Consider the following 20,507-nt stretch of genomic DNA (forward strand, 5'->3'; position numbering starts at 1 on the left):
GATTTTTTTTGTGTTTTACACAGATTCATTTTATAATATAAAATTCGCAAAGCTACAACAAGCACTGGACGTCCATCACTACAATGATAAAAACATAGAAGAAGAAGAACACAAGCAAGCAAAAACAAACCAGCCAAAAAATTCTACCAATAAAATCATCATAAATAAATATCCTACCTTCATCTTAAGCATTCATAGAATAATAATAAAAAAAACATCTATCTAGTCTAACCATCAAATTATTCTGAATTAGATGATTATATAATTGTTTGATTGACTGGTGGCCATGTGAAACAATCTGATCTGGGATCAGACTATTAGTTATTTATTTTATTAATATTCCACAACACTGGTGACATGTTAACATGATGACGTGGAAACTAGGCAGGGGAGGTGTTCATAACACTGCCACTGGGAGGCGCTGCAGCACCGGGGAGGCCGTTCACCTGGATGTAGGATGAATCCACATGTTGATCAGCACGTTGGTCTCAAAGCTGTAACCAGAGAGTGTTTGTGAGAAGATGATGAGAACCTTCAGAGTTGATTCGTTCCTCTCGCATGGTGACTGCAGCTGCTCGGCTGGCTGGTGAATGGTTCAGTGACTCATGAGAGCAGCTGCCCTCCTCTCCTCCTCATCTTTGTCTCAGTTCCTCCTGAGAGGAAACTCCCCGTGTCACAGCAGCTCAACATGTTTTCTTTCTGCGAATAAACTTGGACTCTACTTGAAAAATGCTGCGGGTCGTTGTTGAGTCCGCCAGTGGGATCCCCAAAAAGAAACTAGGGAACCCAGATCCGATAGCTACGGTTACCTTCAGAGGTGAGAGATCAATTTAACTTTCTTATTTCCTCCTCGGTAAACTGCTTTGTGCTCCGAGAAGACTTCTCTCAATTAGGTGCACCAACTATTTCAGTTTCTATCCAACTTTCATGTATTCCTGTCATCCTTAAGGATCAGGAGATGACTTTTAAAAAAATAGCATCAGTTTATGTATCATTGTCTTTATGGCAGTGATTTATAAAAGTCTGCATCCTTATAATGTCAGGACAATACTTCTTTACAGAGAGCTTTGGCTTTATTTATCTATTTGTCTATTTCATTCCTTTTGTACTTTTTGTTCCCTCTCAAACTTTCTCATGCCAGTAAAATATATTTTCCTTTTTGGTTACAGATGAGAGGAAGAAAACCAAAGCGATTGATAACGAGTTGAATCCTGTGTGGAATGAAGTAAGTGATGACTTGAGTTTCAGTGCATGGAAATGCTTCATAGCGAACGATTAATGACCAGCAAGCTGTTATTACAGGGGTTGAAACTAATCCTGTCCCTGTCATTATCCTGCAGGTGCTCGAATTTAATCTGAAAGGCTCCTCCTTGGATCCATCCTCATTCATCAGTGTGGTGGTGAAAGACTATGAAACAATTGGCAAAGATAAGTAAGTGCATGACAAGCATCACCCTGACAAATGGTCACATTTGCATGTGTCATATAATGTGACTATCACTGCACCACTAATTCCTTATATACACGATTGTGCTATTTTTACTTTGCCATGATTGTAAAGTGCTGTGGCTTAACTCCTGCTGTTTTGGATGTGTCATAGAGAAAAATCAGTCTTGACATGATGTGACATGTGTTCTGCTAAAAAAGTTTACAGATGTGCTCTTAACATTTAATGTGGAGAGAATAAATACACCACCCTTAGCCGGCCCTCTACAAGAAGTTATGGATCCATTTAATTTCACTTCTGCATTTTTTGAGACTGACCTCTAAGTAAAGATCCCCTCCACACCTCACACTTCTGTTATATCAGTTAAAGCAGTTAACGACTGAAAGTGAAAACCACTGAATGTCAGAGTTTTAGTTTTTGAGAAGGTGAATAAAATCTGTGGAAGTGCTTGATGCTCAGCGGTTCTTAGCTCGACAACATTCAGTAGTTATTATGATCTTTTCCCAAGGATCAGAGCACCATCTTTAAACTTCACCACGATCATGTCAAGACTTGCAGTGCCAGTATGCACAGGGCTTTGTCCCCCTCACAACTGTGCTCCAGCTCGAGCAGAGGGAATGTTGCCTTAAAAGGAAAAGATAGCCTCTTTATTAACTTTCCCCTCTGCAGACTCACACTGACATGGATGAGATGTGTAACTCTGCTTAATTTTCTATTGGTTTTCGTTATATTCACTACATTTTGTACATTCTGAGTCTGAGTCACTCTGTTTTTCTCAGTGCATGCAAGATGCCAATGACATACCTCATCTGTCTCCTGTGAGTGATTGTTTGTGATGATGTATTTTGAGGGTGAGGATGGAGGGTTGACCACTTTGGTCACACATGCACGTACAACATTTTCCATGATCCCTTTGGTGTTGCTTACATCTGGGTGAATGAGAGAGCTTGCTCTGGCTTGTTGTTGGCAAGCATCTGTGGGGACTGGCAGTGGTTCAGCCTGTAATTCTTTGCAAAAGTATCATGCTGACTCTGGAGGAAAAAAGGGAAATGCACACTTTTGATCAAGTCTGTTCCCAGCAGTGAATGATCCGTTGGCTTTTTAGTTATCTAAAATACGCTTTTTGAAAGTGATATGTATCTATTATAGAAAAGATATCAGTTTACCGGGTACACCATCCACTGGCTCTTTCACTGCAGTTAAAATGTCGTTTTCTCTTTCCTGCTCTGGAGCCGACCCAAATACTTAAAACTAAAATTCAACTAGAGTTTATTTTCTAGCTTCATAGGAGTGTTAGTTATGTATACAAATCTTAATCTCTGTACACCAGCTTGTACTGTTTGTAGTGGCAGGGACAGTGAATACCACATTTCCTCTTCAACTGACCATTGTCAGGGGAAGCTTCAGAAATAAATCATACCAAAAAAGATATGCGATTTTTTCTCTGTACTAAAAGAAAGTAAGATAAAATAGCAGAAGACTCATGGCGGTCCGTTCTGGCTGTATGCCTGTCAGGTCAGGGTCAGGGTTAATAAAGATCCATACTGTTTTGTGTCTTAGATGAAGAATTAGATGAGGAAGGTTACACATGATTATTATTATTACTATTCTGTTGAAGTAAAGTCGCCAGTGGGCCTAATATGTGGGGACGTGGTTGAAGTGATGAAAAACTAAAATCTTAAACTAAAACATGTTGTTTGAACCTTGAGTTACAAGGACAAAGTTAATACTCTTCAGAGGAGTTTAGGTTTCCAACAAGCGGCTTACGTGAGACTGCACTTTAAAAAATTTTTTTAACTGTTATCCTGGCAAATTTTGTGGTTAGTACACTAATAGCTAAGAGGGTGAAACCTCAGAGAATGTGTGAAGACATGCCGTGTTGCAGATGCGGAACTGCTAAACAAAGTAGAATTGTGGATTGTATGCAAACATTGTGTATTTTCCTTGAACAAAAGTCTGCTATGATATCTGAATATGGTGCTGAGTTTTCAAAACTCCTGAAGGGCAATTGGCGAGAGGATTAAGAACATGAAAAGTAAACAAAAGGAACGGGATGTATTTGTTTAGCCGTTTAAGCAACAATTAGCTCCGAGCTCAGTTCACCAACCTTCCCCTGGTTCAAGTTTGCCTCGCTGGTGTGTTATCATAAGGGCGGCATGATATTAGGAAAACATGTGATATGCGTTGACGCTGAATATTGCGTTGGCGATATGACTTGCGATAAATGGACAAATGCTTAAGTATACGGCGTTAAAGTCTTTCTGCTTTGGTTTCACTGCTAACATAGACCCCATACAATGAGTTGTCTATGCAGAGACTGAAAAAAATGTTTATTGAGGGAGGGGGCACACAGCCCGGCCACAGCGCGAAACGAGCTACGAGTGCCATCATCACCATCACTACCATCTGACTGCAGACTTCTTGTCGAGAGTAGTTCCACCCATTACATTAAAGAGTGATTTACTCTTAGTATGGAAGGCACTTGGCCCTGGAAAGATGTTATACAAATTGAAATGGCCCTTGATAGCTAAAAGGTTCCTTCCCTAACCATGTTCGATCATATGTTTTGAGAATGAGAGAGTGTCAGAGCATAATCATGAGTATGACTGTGCCTGACTGTGCCTGAGTGTGCTTTCAACTGGGCACAGACTGCCCAACACATTCTTGTGTAATGTTAATTGTTTCCATCTTCCTTTTTTTTTTTCTTGTTCTCTTTTTCCCCCTGTGTAACCAGCAGGTCCTTCTCATGCAAAGTCTCAAACCTCTCGAATGATGACATTGTCGCTCACATTGGAAAAGCAGATTTTATAACTATATATAAATTATATATACTATATAATTCATAGCCTCTATTTGTGGTTGCAATTAATCAATCAATTAAAATCTTGGTGTTCATGTTTGTCTTCTTCTGAAGTGTTGCAATCCATTACAGTTATTAATCACTGTGGCTACATGACATCTGTTTGGAAGACAAAGTAACAATGTAGGTGTCGTTGCTCAGTTCGTCATAATATAAGAAGTAAAATTGGGAAGTGGAAACCGTCAAATATCCAAAACTGCCAGAAATTACAGTCACAAACATGGCATCTAATTCCCTCATGTTAGAATTGCACAAGTTTGTCACAGCTTGTGTAATCAATGCAAACCTTGGTGTTTCTATAGCCACCCATCCATGTGATTGTTTCTTTTCAGTTGTAATGATTCATTTGCTCATGCTCGCACCATCGTCTGAGCAAAGGAATGTTTCTGTGATTGCTTTTCAGACTCATCGGTTCGGCAAAAATCTCTCTGAGAGACTTGGCCAGTGGTCAGACGAAGTCCCTCCCATCCAAGAACGTGCCGCTGATCAATGAGAAGCAACAGGCGACTGGGGTGAATAACATTGTCCTAAACGTTGCAATTTAAAGACAAAGGCAGCTCCAGCTCTGGCAGCAGATAATGCCTGGTATCTGTGTAGGTCTGCAGGAAGTGGCTGAATTTGCTGAATTCTGCAACATGTCATTATTTATCAGATATAAACTGTACAGCAGAGAAGAAAATGCTAATTGAGAAAATTTGTTTTTTATTCTCAGGCAACCATTGATTTGCTCATTAAGTATGATCCACCTAAAAACAGCGCACCAAACCTGAATGAGCAGCCAGATGGAAACATGGCTCATAATGTGGATGATGGTGAGTAGACGGTTTTATATATATATTTATAATAAATATTATATATAATATAAACAGTATAATAAAGTAAAAGTAGCAGTAAATGGATCACAGCAAAGTTCTTGAACATGATATATCAAGTCTGTCTTTTGTTTAGTTTTTTTCAAATTTTTACCACTTGTCACTTGGACTCAAACATTACCTGATTATGTTCCAGTGGCCTGAACTGAGTTATAGTTTCTGGGAAGTTTTGAGATTTCCTTATAACTGCTGTTCTGTGGGATTATTATCTGTGCTTATTGTCAACAAGAACCAATGAGAGGGTGCATGCTGTCTATTTAAGGTGGATCCAGATCCAGCTGAGAAATTAGCATGTCAAGTATTTTTAATGTGTTAATTGTGACAGGCCAAAGTGATGAGGGTGAGGAGGGAGAAGCACACATGCCCACCTTGCCAAACCAGCCTGGAAGGCACAACAACAAGCCACTTCGTGTGAGCCGTAAGACGCACAGAGCCCTGACCACGAAGCCTCAGGACTTCCAGGTATTGTTTAAGTTTTGATTACTCTGTTCCTGGATAATCACAAATGCCAGTTTAGAGGGAATTTCTTACTGTTAATCACATGAATGACAGCAGGCTGCACCAGTGTAAATTCACATTGAAGGCTGGGATAATTCCACTTCTTAACAGGTCAACACCCATTTGTTCTTCATATTTCTGTTCCCATAACAGGCCCAGAAACTTCTCTGTGCAGCCTTTTGTCTATACTGAATACATTTGTCGACCAAAATGGTGCCTTTTCAAAAAAGAACCAGATAAACGGATGTGCTGTTTGTTCAGCTGCCTTACTGATGCTTGCAATGTCCAGATCCGCGTTCGGGTTATCAAGGGTCGACAGCTGCCCGGCAACAACATCAAGCCAGTGGTTAAGGTGAACACATGCGGACAGACTCACAGGACTCGAATAAGAAGAGGAAATAACCCGTTCTTCGATGAGGTAACAATCCATGCATCGCTATGCAGAACTACTTCACTTTAATTTCTTAAAATAAATATATTAATGATTACTTCCTCTACTTGTGCCTTTTACCTTGCTTGTCTGTTCCCTCCAGTCTTTGCCATCTAATCCCCACCAGCTTAAATAACCTTCTGAGGTATTTCGGTCCTTAACTTTCTCCTCCATATTCACTTTTTTTCAATTTTGTCTTCCCTCACCCTCAGCTTTTTCCAAAGAATAATCATCTCAGATTAATGACTTGTAAACATTTGTCACAGTCACGATAATAAAGCGCGTCAGACATCATATTATACTGTTCATGCAGTGAAAGGAGAAATAATTACTCATTTATGGCTTCTTCTGTCTTTCAGATGTTTTTCTACAATGTCAACATGCTCCCATCAGAACTGTTCGACGAGAGCATTAGAATTCGGGTTCGTAGATTATTTATCTATAATACAAATAAATGTATGCTTTTAAAATTCTGCATCTGTTAAAGCTGTGCGCCTGGCTTTCCTTGACAGGTTTATGACTCCTTCTCCCTCAGATCTGACAGTCTAATGGGAGAGTTCAAGGTATTCCAATTTAAGTGTTGTTGTCTGTAGCGATTTATCTAGATTAGAGTTGTGACAGATTTCAGTTGTTCCTAATCATTTTTCTCCTGTTTTACCCAGTTGGATGTTGGCTATATTTATGATGAACCAGGTCAGTGTTTCCGTGTAAATTTCAATGTCTATAAAAAAGTCAAATTTGTTTATACAAATAATAAGTAAATATTTGAACATGTGCAATATTATACTATGTTCAGATCATGCCATAATGAGGAAATGGCTTCTCCTGAGTGATCCTGATGACTCCAGCTCAGGGGCCAGAGGTTACTTGGAAGTCAGCATCATTGTCATTGGCATTGGAGATGAGCCACCGGTACTTATTCACCATTACATTCCTGTCTATTAACTACAGAAACATTTCAGTGCTGAAAAGTATCCTCTCATCCCCTCTCCTCTCCTCTTCTCTCCTCTCCTCTCCTCTTCTCTTCTCTCCTCTCCTCTCCTCTTCTCTTCTCTTCTCTTCTCTTCTCTTCTCTTCTCTTCTCTTCTCTTCTCTTCTCTTCTCTCCTCTCCTCCCTTCCTCCAGTCTGAGAGGAAAGAAATAAGTGAGGAGCAGGACGACATAGAAAGCAATCTTCTGGTGCCAGCTGGTGTCACAATGCGATCGGCTACTCTGAGCCTTAAAGTCTACCGTGCAGAGGATATGCCACAGAGTAAGTGACCTATAATGTCATAAAGTTTTCCACACCCTGCTGGGTAATGAACTCAGATCCCTTCAGAGAATTCCTACTTATGGATTACTTCATGTTGCAGTGGATGACGCCTTTGCTCAGACTGTAAAACACGTCTTTGGAGGGGATGGAGACCGGAAAAACTTGGTGGACCCATATTTGGAAGTCAGCTTTGCTGGGAAGAAGGTACTTTCTCTGTAATTAAAAGGAAAAAATTTTGAAATGTTCTTGCTGTGGGAATATTTTCAAGTTGTGATCTTTTTTCTGGTTTTAGTTGTGCACCAAAACCATTGAGAAAAATGCAAATCCAGAGTGGAATCAACTCATCAATCTCCAAGTCAAGGTGCTAAAGATGCACATACAGAGGAGTCAAATGAACTTACTTCAAATAATAAAAAACGTTTTAACTTCTAGCACTTATTAACACACGATTCTGCCTCTGCAGTTCCCGTCCATTTGTGAGCGCATCAAGCTGACTATGTATGACTGGTAAGAGATGCAATTTCATTTATACACAGCTTCACAAGCGGCAGTAATATCATAACCAGTATTTGACATGACCATTCATTATTTGCAGGGATCGTCTTACCAGGAATGATGCCATAGGGACATCATTTTTGAATCTGAGCCAGATGTCTTCCTCCGGTGGAGAGATTGACGGTAATCATGGCATTTGTATGAATGAATGTTTTCAATCAGTGTTCTAGATATTGCAGACTCTGCAATAATAAGTTTAACCTCATTCCAAGCGACATGGTAGATACTTAGATAGATACGTGAAACTGTCTAAATTGATTTAAAAATGCATCTTTGTTTTACAGCGAGCACCGCAGAATCAGAAGTTGGTTTTCTTCCAGCTTTTGGTCCTTGTTATGTCAACTTGTACGGTAGCCCCAGAGAATTCACTGGCCTACCTGACCCATACGAGGAACTCAACTTTGGCAAGGTAATACCACCCCATCAGCAGTGCTGAGAGTTCACAACTGAAAATAGACACAAGATATTTCAACTTTATCTTGAAATTGTAAACAAGAGGTTTTTCAATGGATGTGTTGTAGGGGGAAGGGGTTGCATACAGGGGGAGGGTCCTTGTTGAGCTGTCCACTCAGCTGGATGGAAAGATCGACCAAAATGTTGAAGACATCCCCTCTGATAATATCCTGGTGGCTCAGGTAAACAAACCTGTCCTACTATAATTACTGTTGTGTCCTTCTCGATTTCATTTTCTTAAGATGCAAGACATAAGGTTTTAAATATGTTAGACAATATCATCAGTGTCCTTCTTAAGTGTTTCCTACAGAAAATATTGATCAGTTTCTAGCACAAGAGCTGTTTGGAAACAGAGTGAGAAAAGGGGAAAACAAAAATATTCCTGCCTAAACCTTTTAATGACTTATCTTTTTTTAACTTGTAGAAATACCAGCGCAGGAGAAAGTACTCTCTGTGTGCCGTGTTCCACAGTGCATGCATGCTCCAAGAGCCGGGGGAACCAATTCAGTTCGAGGTCAGCATCGGTAACTACGGCAACAAGCTGGACTCCACCTGCAAGCCCCTGGCATCCACCACCCGGTACAGCTTTGCTGTGTTTGATGGTATGAAAAGACGTCTGCAAGGATTTCAGAAATAACGAACTTTACTACATGTTTTTACATGTTCTCAGCCCACAAACCTGTTTTGAGGTTCCAACATCATCATGAGGCAAACAGTTATGTCGTCTAATATAAGAAGGGCACATTTTGTATGAGCATCATGCAAATGCACCATATATAATTTCTACCATGTTAATGGTATTTTTACAACAATGTAACAAACAATTATCAGTAAAATGTATAAAACGTCCACTGAAGTGCAACATTTCTTTAGTTAAACTGTTCCTCACACTATAACTCTCATGAGAGTAAGACTCCACAACTTGTATTTAAAGTGATTGTGTATTTATGTTGTGTACCTCAGGTAATCACTACTATTACCTTCCCTGGGCTAACACCAAGCCGGTAGTGATTCTCACATCATACTGGGAAGACATCAGCCACCGCCTGGACTCTGTCAACGTTCTCCTCTCTGTTGCTGAGAAACTGGTGAGAACAAGTCACAGTCACGTGTTGGCCTGAATATTGCACATCTACACAGGAAGTATGACTGGTAAAAATAATCTTACATCTGTTGTGATTTATTTTAGGAATCCCACCTCACCTCTTTAAAGACAGCCATCTTAGCCAAGATGCCAGATCCCCGTCTGGTAGAGATTTGGCTAAAACTCATAAACCACATGATTGAGGATCTTAATGGGTGATTCAGAACATGACAGATCATACACTGGACCTGTGGGTTGTAACACCACAGTGTAACTTATCACAAGACAAAAGATTTGATTCTTTTTGTTTAACTTGTCTCTGTTTTGACAGTTTGAAGCTTCCGGTGATGGAGGGCCAACCCAACGTGACTGCACTGGACCTCCAAATTAAAAATCTGCGTGATGCTGCTGTTGCCAATATCACACAAATGGCCACTCGCATGAGAGAAGAGGCCACAGACGTTAGGGCTACTGTCAGTGACATTGAAGACTGGTTGGACAGAATCAAGCAGCTGGCAGAAGAGGTAAGAAATCGTAGCATGTATCTTTAATGTTTACTACCTGAGTCTTCCCCTTCAAGCAACTATGTTGAGTAACCCAAAAAGACATCATATATAAATTATATAAGTGAAATGTTTTGTGCCTCTATTAGCCTCAGAACAGCATGCCAGATGTGATCATCTGGATGTTGAGACGAGAGAAACGCGTGGCTTTTGCCCGAGTCCCAGCCAACCAGATCCTCTACTCCAACTTTAGCCAACAAGCCTGTGGCAAACACTGTGGAAGAACCCAGACCATCTTCATGCAGGTACAAGACCAACATTGCAGGGATTTCTCAATAGACCATGTCTCAGGATGTTGCATCTCAAAAGTTTGACCTGAGCATTTTCCTTAAGTAGGATAATAATAACCCTACTGCAATCATGAAAACATTCTTTTCTATTTCTTAGTCCTGTATTCCTCAAATTGGCTTCCTGGATTTAGGAAATTGATACAAGTTTGATGCATTAACTCAACAATCTGTATGAAAGTATGTCAAAAAATATATTGAATATTATTATACTATTGCCATACAACAAATCAGTGAACACAAAAGCTCTCTAAGGTGCAAAGGCCCTTCACTTATTTGGCTGTTCATTGTACTATATTACAGTTTTCATTTGTTTTTAATCATAAACTTCATCAATGACTAAAAAAGTTACATCTGATTCCTCAGTACCCCATGGACAAAAACAAAGGTGTGAAGATCCCTGTTCTTCTGCGGGTCAACATGTGGCTCGGTCTCTCTGCCCATGAGAAGAAGTTCAACAGCTTTTCAGAGGGGAGCTTCAGTGTGTATGCTGAAATGGTATAATGGCTTTACACACAATGTTTAACATGTGTGGGTTCCCCTTTACTTTGTGTAAAACATTGTTCCTCAGATGTTTTCTCCCTGCAGTTTGAGAACCAGGCTCATGTGCTTGGAAAGTGGGGAACCACTGGACTGGTCGGTCGCCATAAATTCTCAGACGTGACTGGAAAAGTGAAACTCAAACAAGAATGCTTCATGCCACCACGAGGATGGGAATGGGAGGAAGACTGGATTGTTGACCCTGAGCGATGGTAACTTTAATTAGATCACTTCATCACATACAAGCACGCACATACACAGACACACACGCACTTACACAGAACTGCATGATTCATTACTTGTACACAAGTACAAACATCCTGTTGAGCACCCTCTTGAATCCTGTTCAATTTTAGCTCTATCCTCTGTTAACTGGCAGCAGTCGCAATGAGTGCTTGTGCCAACCATAGTTCAGGTGCACATCATAAACACAATAAAAGGAAATGAAAAGGAATTTCATCCGATGTTTTGGTTTAAGGAGGTCTCGGTCCCTCTCTCCGTCAGTGCCTCCTACTTCTGGAGTGCTTACATTGTCCCACAGAGGCTTGTGTAAATAATTTTAGCTCTCTCTGATCCCAGTCTTCCTGAGCTGTTAATCATGGTCCCGACTTGCTGGAAGTCATTGACTTGTGTTTACAGTGGTGCTGTTTTTTCTACAGCCTGTTGACAGAAGCAGATGCCGGCCACAAAGAGTTCACAGATGAGGTTTTTCAGAACGAGACACGGTTCCCTGGTGGAGAGTGGAAGCCTGCTGCGGAGCCCTACACAGACGTGGTACGACAAACACACAGTTAAGCTTTGAGACACGATGTGAAAAATGTGGGTGAAGATAACGAGACCAAAATCCTGTAGAGTCATGCTTGTGATGCTATCAGTCTCTTTTGTGCTATTATATACTAAGGACAGTGTCGCACATATGGCCCAGTGTCTGGCTCTGGTGTGTAGATTTCATCAGGGCTACTTATTATTATGTTATAACTTTGGGATTTTTGTCTGAACATACACTTAAATCAACTTAAAGCTGCTGTACTGCTTTACAGTTAATGTAGAAGGGGTCCCATGTCAGCTAATCAGCAGCTCCCTCAGATCTTTGGAATGATGTAGCATCCACAGCCACAACAGCTTTTTTGATTCAAGACAGAGCAGGCAGTTATTTACACTGAAGAAAAATCTCTGATAAACCCACTGCAGACTACTCACTCAGCTCTAAACAAAGTCAGAGACTAGGTTATCAACACAGTGAAGAATTTACAAAAAACAAACCTTTCACTCAGAAGTTGGTGTTGGAGACCAAAAACAAGAGTAAAGTAAAAGAAAACCTGGTAATGCTGGTTTAAAGTTTTTGATTATTATTAATAGTATTGGAAATTAAATCTTTGTTTTTGGGAAGCTGTGATCAACTTGTATTTGCATGTACTATTGAAAATATTTCCTTAGACCAACCAAATAGCAGTCACTGTTGAAATAAACTAATTTAGAGTTTATTAACAGAACCCAAAAGAACTGGATCTAATAACTGTACTGCTACAAATATACTTGACATAAATGAGTAAAAGAGAGTCTCTGTTGTGCAGAACGGAGAAAAGGTTCAGAGCCCAGCAGATTTTGATTGTCCTCCTGGATGGACCTGGGAGGATGAGTGGAGCTTTGACAGCAACAAAGCTGTGGATGAGAAAGGTAACGTGAACTCAGAGACTGAGATTAGTATCTTCATGTTTGAAGTACTGTGACAAGGTCTGTGTGCATGTCTGTGTGTCCTGGTTTTAGGTTGGGAATACGGGCTTACCATTCCTCCTGATGATAAGCCCAAATCCTGGGTTGCAGCAGAGAAGATGTACCACGTCCATCGCAGGAAGAGACTCATAAGACCAAGGAAGAAGACATCTGAAAAAGTGGCTGTTGTTGAAGTGAGGAAGTGGTAGATGAGAAAAAGAGTAGATTGGAGAGATTTCAGCTTCTCAGTCCTTTATCCTGCTTGTATCTTGCATAGCGACGAGAATCAGTTGAAGGTTGGGAATACTCTTCCCTGATTGGATGGAAGTTTCACAGGAAGGAGCGCTCCACTGACACGTTCCGCCGCCGCTGCTGGAGGAGAAAGATGGTCCCGTCAGATTGCATCGGTGCCTCCGCCATCTTCGGACTGGAAGGGGCATTAGTGAGTTTTACTTAACCCCTCTAAGTAATGTTGCTAAATACTATGTATCACATTCTTGAACGTTGTCCAATTCCAAGGCAGTTGACATGAAGACAAGTTATGTACAGTAATACCATGTGAGTCATATCCTGTCGTTATTCTTCTGCATCTGTCTGATCCTGTCCGACAACTTCTTTCAGTCCTGCATTATTTTCTTTAAGTTTCATTTTCATTTTGCTCAAATGTTTGCTATGAATTCTTCCTTTAACCAACTCACTCTGGATTTTGTCAACAGGGGATTGATGTTGATGAGAAGGTCAGTAAAGCGGATGCAACCAAACGATTTGGTGGCAACTCGCCCACTGTTTCCTGCCACTTTAGCCGTAAGTAGATGGGTCAGATAAAGTGAATTCCTGGTGATGATGAAAGACCTTCTGTTACTTTAAACTTCCTGACTAATGCAAGATAACATTGAATCATAAAGTATATCCTGGACAAATATGTCCAAGTGTCTTATCAGCTGTGTCGCAGGTATCCTGTGAGATTATCTTGTTTTTAGTGGTGACACAGTTTGGCATGATGATAAAAACAATCATCTTCCTCCAGAGTCTTACATTTACCACCTGAGGGTGTACGTGTATCAGGCGAGGAATCTCTGTGCCATGGACAAAGACAGCTTCTCAGGTACAAACAAAGTATTCTATTTATGACCAAGTATTTGCATAGAAACCAGGTCAATAGGAATAAATTCTACTCATGATGCACCATTTACCAAAGTAAATATTTCATTAAAGAGTCAGTCGTTTCAGTCAAACACTACCCTTGTCTTCTCCAGATCCCTACGCTCATGTGTCATTCCTGCATGTGAGTAAGACCACAGAAGTTATTAAGACCACTCTGAACCCCACATGGGACCAGACTCTCATCTTTGAGGACATTGAAATCTACGGAGACCCACAGACAATCGCTCGCAACCCTCCGGATGTGGTCTTGGAGCTTTATGACAGTGATCAAGTTGTATGTTGAGTGTTTATTTTGCCAAACTCACAGAATCATACAGAGTTCTAACCAGGCTTCACTAATTCCTTGTGTGATGCTGCACTTTTTAAACTAGGGCAATGATGAGCCTATGGGTTGCTGTACGTGCCCCCCAGTGGTGAAACTGAATCCCGGTGTGGCCGTCACCCCGAAGCTACTGTGGTTCCCAGTCACCAAAAAGGGTTGCAGTGCAGGGGAGGTTCTGCTCGCTGCTGAGCTCCTGCTGAAGGACAAGGTACAGAACACATGTACAAATAAACATATTGCAACTCAGCTTTATGGATCTAAATGCAGGAGGTGATGCTGTGCTTTACCCTACAGGCTAATCAGGGAGATATGCCCTTGGCCCCTCCTCGATGGGGGGAGAAGCTCTACATGGTTCCCCAGGGGATCAGGCCTGTGGTGCAGCTCACTGTGGTAGAGGTCTTGACTTGGGGTTTGAGGAACATGAAGACCTACCAGTTGGCCACAGTTTCCTCTCCCAGCTTGATTGTGGAATGTGGTGGAGAGATTGTTCAAACTGCTGTAATCAAGAACTTCAAAAAGAACCCGAACTTCCCTGGATCTGTGCTCCTGCTCAAAGTGGTACTGACCACACTACTCTGTGGAGTCAAAGTAGAACATGTCCTATCCTGCCACCTGTAAACATCTAAACATGTTGATTATCCTGTTCTTTACCTAGCTCCTTCCCAAAGACGAGATGTACACCCCTCCCATTGTGCTGAAAGTAATCGATCACCGACCATTTGGAAGGAAGCCTGTCGTGGGTCAGTGCACCATCGACTGCCTGGACAAGTTCCGCTGTGACCCGTATCAGATTAACAATGAAGTCTGCATGTCTGCTAGAGGTACATGCATGGACTGTCACACATGTTTACACACTCAGCTACATACAGAGAATATTTATTTGATAATTTTCCATGAACTCTGCAGTGGCAATGATCGCTGCTGCCCAGGGAGATGTCATCATAAACATTGAGGAGAGACCCATCATGACAGCTGAGGTAAATGTCACCACTAAATTCATTTATCGAACAATCTATTGCTTTTATAAATAAGGACTCTTTGTTTGCTTCTCACCTTGTAGCTCAAAGCAGAAAAGGTAAGAAATTCTTCTTCTACAAATAATCTACTGATCACTATCAACTGCAAAAATACTAAGTCTCATCTCCGATGTGCAGGAGGAGGAGGCCGTAGACTGGTGGAGCAAGTTCTTTGCCTCTATTGGAGAGGAGAAAAAGTGTGGGCCTTACATGAAAAAACGATACGACACATTGCAGGTGAGAATGTGTCCCCGCATATTGTGAAAACACAAGAACTGATTTAATCTGATCTTAATTTTGTGTTATAAATATCCAAAACCAAAAGATTTACTCTCATGCTGAAGTCAAGCATCAGGAAGGTACGGGAGTGAGTTCTGTGATATCTTCATGTGAACTCTGATCTGAAACCTGAGTTAATATAGCAAAATATTATTTTATTTTAGGAGCCACACATAATGTTTGAGTCCATCATATCTCATTCGTAACTTAAAATCTGTAATATGTCAGCATCACTGTTGTGTGATTATCAGGTGTACAAATGTGAACTGGAGGAGGTTGAAGAGTTCCAGGGACTCACTGATTTCTGCAGCACTTTCAAACTTCAGCGAGGAAAGACTGACGACGAGGAAGAAGATCCCTCGGTGGTGGGAGAGTTCAAGGTAACAGAGCATCACTGTCGCTCAGCTTGTTCTTACACCTGAACCTTTGTAATGTGAACAGTTTACTGTTGCATAGCTTTTGTCTGCCCTCTGGTGGACAATGTAAACACTTCAGTTAAAATCAAATTTTCAGCAACACGTTAGCATAGGGATTTGGTCCTTGCTTTAGGGAATGACACAACCTCAGCTATACACAGTGGCATAAGTCCAGTAAATTGCATTAAGTATATACCCTCACAATGCTATGTCTGTAGGGGAATAGTTTTGTTTTGTTGTATAGTACCTCTTGATAACTCTCATCCCGTCCTGAATGATGAATTCAGCTTGTCATTACATTACATTCAGCTTACACTGAAACTTACTTTGGCTTGTCTGGCTCATTCTTTGTTTTGTAGCAAATATAGTTAATAATTAATGCCAGCTAAAATTGGGTAAACAGCCCAGACTGCACTGAGTGACCTACATATTCTCAGGAATAAAGCATTGAATAACTTTGGTTGATTTATTGTGATATTTATTTGTAGTAGTAGTAAAAATATTTGTCTCTATATTGCTAGGATTTGTAATCATTGTGAGATAAAGCTTGCTGTAAGCACATTATCAGTAAATCTACATTTAGAATTAGAAAAAGTGCAGAGTTTCATTTATTATCTACAATTTTTGGGGGGAATATTAACGTTACAATTTACTGCCTCAGATCTGGAGCTGTTGTGCCCCAACATGAAAAGGTGTTGTATTATTAACTGGATGGTCCTTGTTGTTGCTGAACAGGGATCATTCAAGATTTACCCACTGTCAGATGATCCAGGGGTGGCAACGCCAGAGAGGCAGTTCAGAGAGCTTCCTGAGAGCGGGCCTCAGGAGTGCCTGGTCAGAATATATGTTGTCCGCTGTATTGATCTGCAGCCAAAGGACACAAACGGCATGGTGAGTTTAGTATGAAGTTATATCTGATCTCCCTGGTTTAGTGACAAACCCCTCTTTACATTTATGTCTCAACTGCTGTGAAAAAACACAATATTTTTTTCATTCTCATTTCAGTGTGACCCGTACATTAAGATTGCACTGGGGAGGAAAACACTGGATGACAGAGATAACTATAAACCAAACACCCTTAATCCAGAGTTTGGGAGGTAAGACAGTGATGTGACCAGCTCAAATAACCTCCTGCTCATTTTCTAGACGTTCAAATGTAGATGAATAACTTAAAATTTATGTAATAACATAAATAAAAATAAAAAAACACTATAAGTCTTCCATTTTTGTCCAGGATGTTTGAGTTGTCCTGCTTCCTGCCACAAGACAAGGACCTGAAGATTGCTGTGTATGACTTCGACTTACTGAGCAGAGATGAAAAAGTGGGTGAGACGATCATCGATTTGGAGAACAGACTCCTGTCTCGTTTCAGGCCCTGCTGTGGCCTGCCACAGACGTACTGTGTGTGAGTATGCTCACTTTATCATTCTGCATGGCTACAAATACCAACTCCTCTGTACGATGACACATCCTACAACTACCTTGACGTCTTCTCTCACACATTATACTTTCGGTGAGGTTCAAATGAGATAGACGGTTCATTTTCTTGCAGATCAGGGATCAATAAGTGGAGAGACCAGCTGAAGCCGTCTCAGATCCTCGAGAACACGGCCAAAGTGCGGGGTGTTCCTCCTCCACGCACAGAGGGAGATGGCAGCTCGCTGACTTTCTCAGGAAAAGAATACTACCTGCGAGATTTTGGTTGGTATTGTTTGTCACTGTGTTTCATTTGAAGAATGATAACATCTGTCTTTGTTTTTAGTTTGTGTCGTAGAGTTATGTTATATTATGCTAATAATTGATCATACGTCAATGCATGAATGTCTGTCACACCCTCTGCAGAGGCAAACACTGTGATGCACCAGCACTTGGGCCCAGACAGAGAGAGACTGGCCCTGCACGTCCTCAGAAACCAGGGCTTGGTACCAGAACACGTGGAGACGAGAACCCTGTTTAGCTCCCACCAGCCCAACCTGACCCAGGTTTAAACAACAGCAGTTACATACTATAACTATTATAGGATACAATTAAGATGTGTGATGTTGTTGTGCAATAGCTTTCTTTAAATGTCACATCCTTTTCCTTCACTGTAGGGACAAATTCAAATGTGGGTTGACATTTTCCCCAAGAACCTCGGTATGCCAGGGCCTCCGTGTGAAATCACTCCACGCAAACCCATGAAGTAAGAGAGTCTTTATCAAATCAAATATGTTGACTTAATGAATTGAACGATGGAGTATAATAGTGTATTTGAAACAGGTACTCCTTGCGGGCCATCGTTTGGAACACAACTGAAGTAATTCTGGATGAAACAAACATCATTGGAGAAAACATGAGTGACATCTATGTGAAGGGGTAAAATACTTTTCCCACCTGTTACCTTCACCATTCTGAGCATGTTTTTATTAAAATATTTTTTTCTTCTGCATTTTGGACTGAGCTTATATGATTTAAATATCACCATGTTACCTAGATGGATGCCAGGGATGGAGGAGGACAAGCAGAAGACCGATGTCCACTACAGATCCTTGGACGGTGACGGAAACTTCAACTGGAGGTTCATCTTTGGGTTTGACTATCTGCCTGCGGAGCAGCTGTGTGTTGTCTCCAGGAAAGTGAGTTAAAGCACGAATCAGGAACAAGGCATTTAGGGGTTGTTTTTCATAACCAGAACATTTGTTGTGTGACAATATCATTTCTAGTAATGATATAAAGTGAGTGTCTGTTTTTTAAAGGAGCACTTCTGGAATCTGGACAACACTGAATTTCGGATTCCTCCTAAACTAATCATCCAGATATGGGACAATGATAAGTTCTCCCTGGATGACTACTTAGGTGAAAAAGCATTTTCTGTTTTTTACCATATTTTAAGACATTACCAGACAGACAGGGGTTTACTGTGATGTGTGCTCCATAATGATATACACAATCATTTTCCATCCTCTCTGTCACAGGATCAATTGAACTGGACCTACTCAATCTGATCCCCCCGGCTAAGACCCCAGAGAAGTGCAGCCTGAAGATGTTGCCAGAGATGTCAGGGTCAGCCCTCTCAAAGAAACCTCAACCCAACTCGCTCTTTTCTCAGAAGTCTGTACGAGGCTGGTGGCCATGTGTGATGGAGCAGGACGGGAAACATGTGCTGAGTGTATGTTTTTGTCCGCAGGGTATTGTTTTTATTTACGTTTTTTCCCTGGTCGGTTTAAATATGGGTTTCAAAATTTCACAGGGGAAAGTAGAGATGACCTTGGAAATCATAGAGGAGAAGGAGAAGGAGGAGAGACCTGCTGGGAAAGGAAGAGATGAGCCCAACATGAATCCCAAACTGGACCAGCCTAAGTAAGAAATTTAGCTTTTTTCAAATAAGATTGTGGATTGTTATATATTTATTTACATTATGTGAATGTCGCTGTTTGTTTCGTCTTCATCAGTCGCCCCGACACGTCGTTCCTCTGGTTCACAAACCCTTGCAAGACCTTGAAGTTCATAGTCTGGCGCAAGTTCCGATGGATGTTTATCGGAATTATTCTTCTTCTGTTCGTGATGTTGTTCCTCGGGGTTCTGTTCTACTCTATACCTGTAAGATCAATAATTTCCTTTGTCTAAAACATTCAATGTTCAGATAGTGTTTTTAATGCAGTAACTCTGAAATGTTTCTATCCACAGAATTACCTCTCAATGAAGATGGTGAGGCCTTACTCTTGATGAGCTTCCGAAGGAGCTGTTTGTCTTCCTGCAGTAGAATCTTCAGTATTTTTCATCATCGCTGTCCCTCAAAAATATGCAATAATTTTTTCTGCTGATGTCATAGCAAGCTGATATCCATCATTTTCTCTAATAATCAGAAGCAACTGTTTTTGTACTCTCAGTATTGCACTATATGTCCTTTCATAATAATCTCTCTAATGATCAATTTCAGAAAATAAATCAAGAATGTCAAGAATCATTTAATTAGTTTTGTATAAAGAAATTGTTTATATGTTGTTGTATTTTGCTCTAGTGTTGTTTAATGCTACAGTTTGGTGAGATATATGAAGCTTTATGACAATAAAACAACAAACAATCAATCATAACATGAGCGATATCCATGCTAAAACACATACTTTAAAAAAATGAGTTTTTAAAATTAACTTTATACAAAAACTCAAACAGACACGACATAATAGCAAATCAATTGAGTCACATAGCTGCCAAAAATTAGGAACTGAAAGAGTAAACAAAGAATAAAATCAAATATAGGTTTACTAGTGTCATTTGAATCAACCAAATATAATCAAATATGTTTCAGGCCTTTATTTTAGTTAATACTGAGCTCAATTGTTGTGATGTGTTTTATTTGCTTCATTTGCTTCAATTTTTCCTCAAACTCAAAATCAAAGAGATTCAATTATTCAGTTTTGTACAATAAAAACAATTAAAACTGCCAAATATGCTCAAGATGATGGTGTGATTGAAATTCAACATTATTCTGTAAAAAAACACAAAATTCACAACAAAAAACAAACATTTGGTTTTTGCCTCATAAGACCACAGATTCATATGTTTTAAGAAATCATACACCTGAAGTTTATGATTCAAAATAAATTCATATTCTTGAATTGTAAACTGTTTCAACCAAACAACTCTAAATGTCATCCACCTCCTCCCAGTTTACAATATCTCTTTCAGCCCCCTTTAAGTTTGCACGACACCAAACTGCTTTCTGTCCCAGTTGCTGGGATACCAGCTCCAGATCCCGCCTCCTCTCTCCAGAAAA

At 40.5% G+C, this 20,507-nt stretch overlaps 1 protein-coding gene across 1 annotated transcript; it reads left to right on the top strand.

Annotated features, from left to right (window-relative positions):
• Positions 1–410: 410 nt before the first annotated feature.
• On the top strand, positions 411–20,179 carry myofl (myoferlin like). Its single transcript, XM_020097490.2, has 52 exons — positions 411–817; positions 1,170–1,225; positions 1,341–1,432; positions 4,711–4,819; positions 5,020–5,119; positions 5,505–5,641; positions 5,967–6,095; positions 6,467–6,529; positions 6,620–6,670; positions 6,770–6,800; positions 6,904–7,019; positions 7,233–7,359; positions 7,460–7,563; positions 7,652–7,720; positions 7,823–7,866; positions 7,955–8,037; positions 8,199–8,323; positions 8,436–8,549; positions 8,792–8,969; positions 9,331–9,455; positions 9,557–9,666; positions 9,783–9,975; positions 10,104–10,259; positions 10,668–10,799; positions 10,890–11,053; positions 11,501–11,615; positions 12,416–12,518; positions 12,609–12,748; positions 12,832–12,996; positions 13,271–13,358; positions 13,582–13,659; positions 13,811–13,992; positions 14,090–14,248; positions 14,335–14,598; positions 14,696–14,861; positions 14,947–15,017; positions 15,101–15,115; positions 15,195–15,293; positions 15,587–15,715; positions 16,487–16,642; positions 16,757–16,848; positions 16,986–17,156; positions 17,304–17,452; positions 17,594–17,733; positions 17,845–17,933; positions 18,011–18,106; positions 18,225–18,366; positions 18,487–18,586; positions 18,706–18,899; positions 18,981–19,090; positions 19,183–19,330; positions 19,418–20,179. The coding sequence occupies exons 1-52, from the start codon at positions 730–732 to the stop codon at positions 19,454–19,456; spliced, it is 6,096 nt and encodes a 2,031-aa protein (XP_019953049.2). The 5' UTR covers positions 411–729; the 3' UTR covers positions 19,457–20,179.
• Positions 20,180–20,507: the final 328 nt, after the last annotated feature.

The sequence above is a fragment of the Paralichthys olivaceus genome, chromosome 14 (assembly GCF_024713975.1).
Source record: "Paralichthys olivaceus isolate ysfri-2021 chromosome 14, ASM2471397v2, whole genome shotgun sequence".
Lineage (NCBI taxonomy): Eukaryota > Metazoa > Chordata > Actinopteri > Pleuronectiformes > Paralichthyidae > Paralichthys > Paralichthys olivaceus.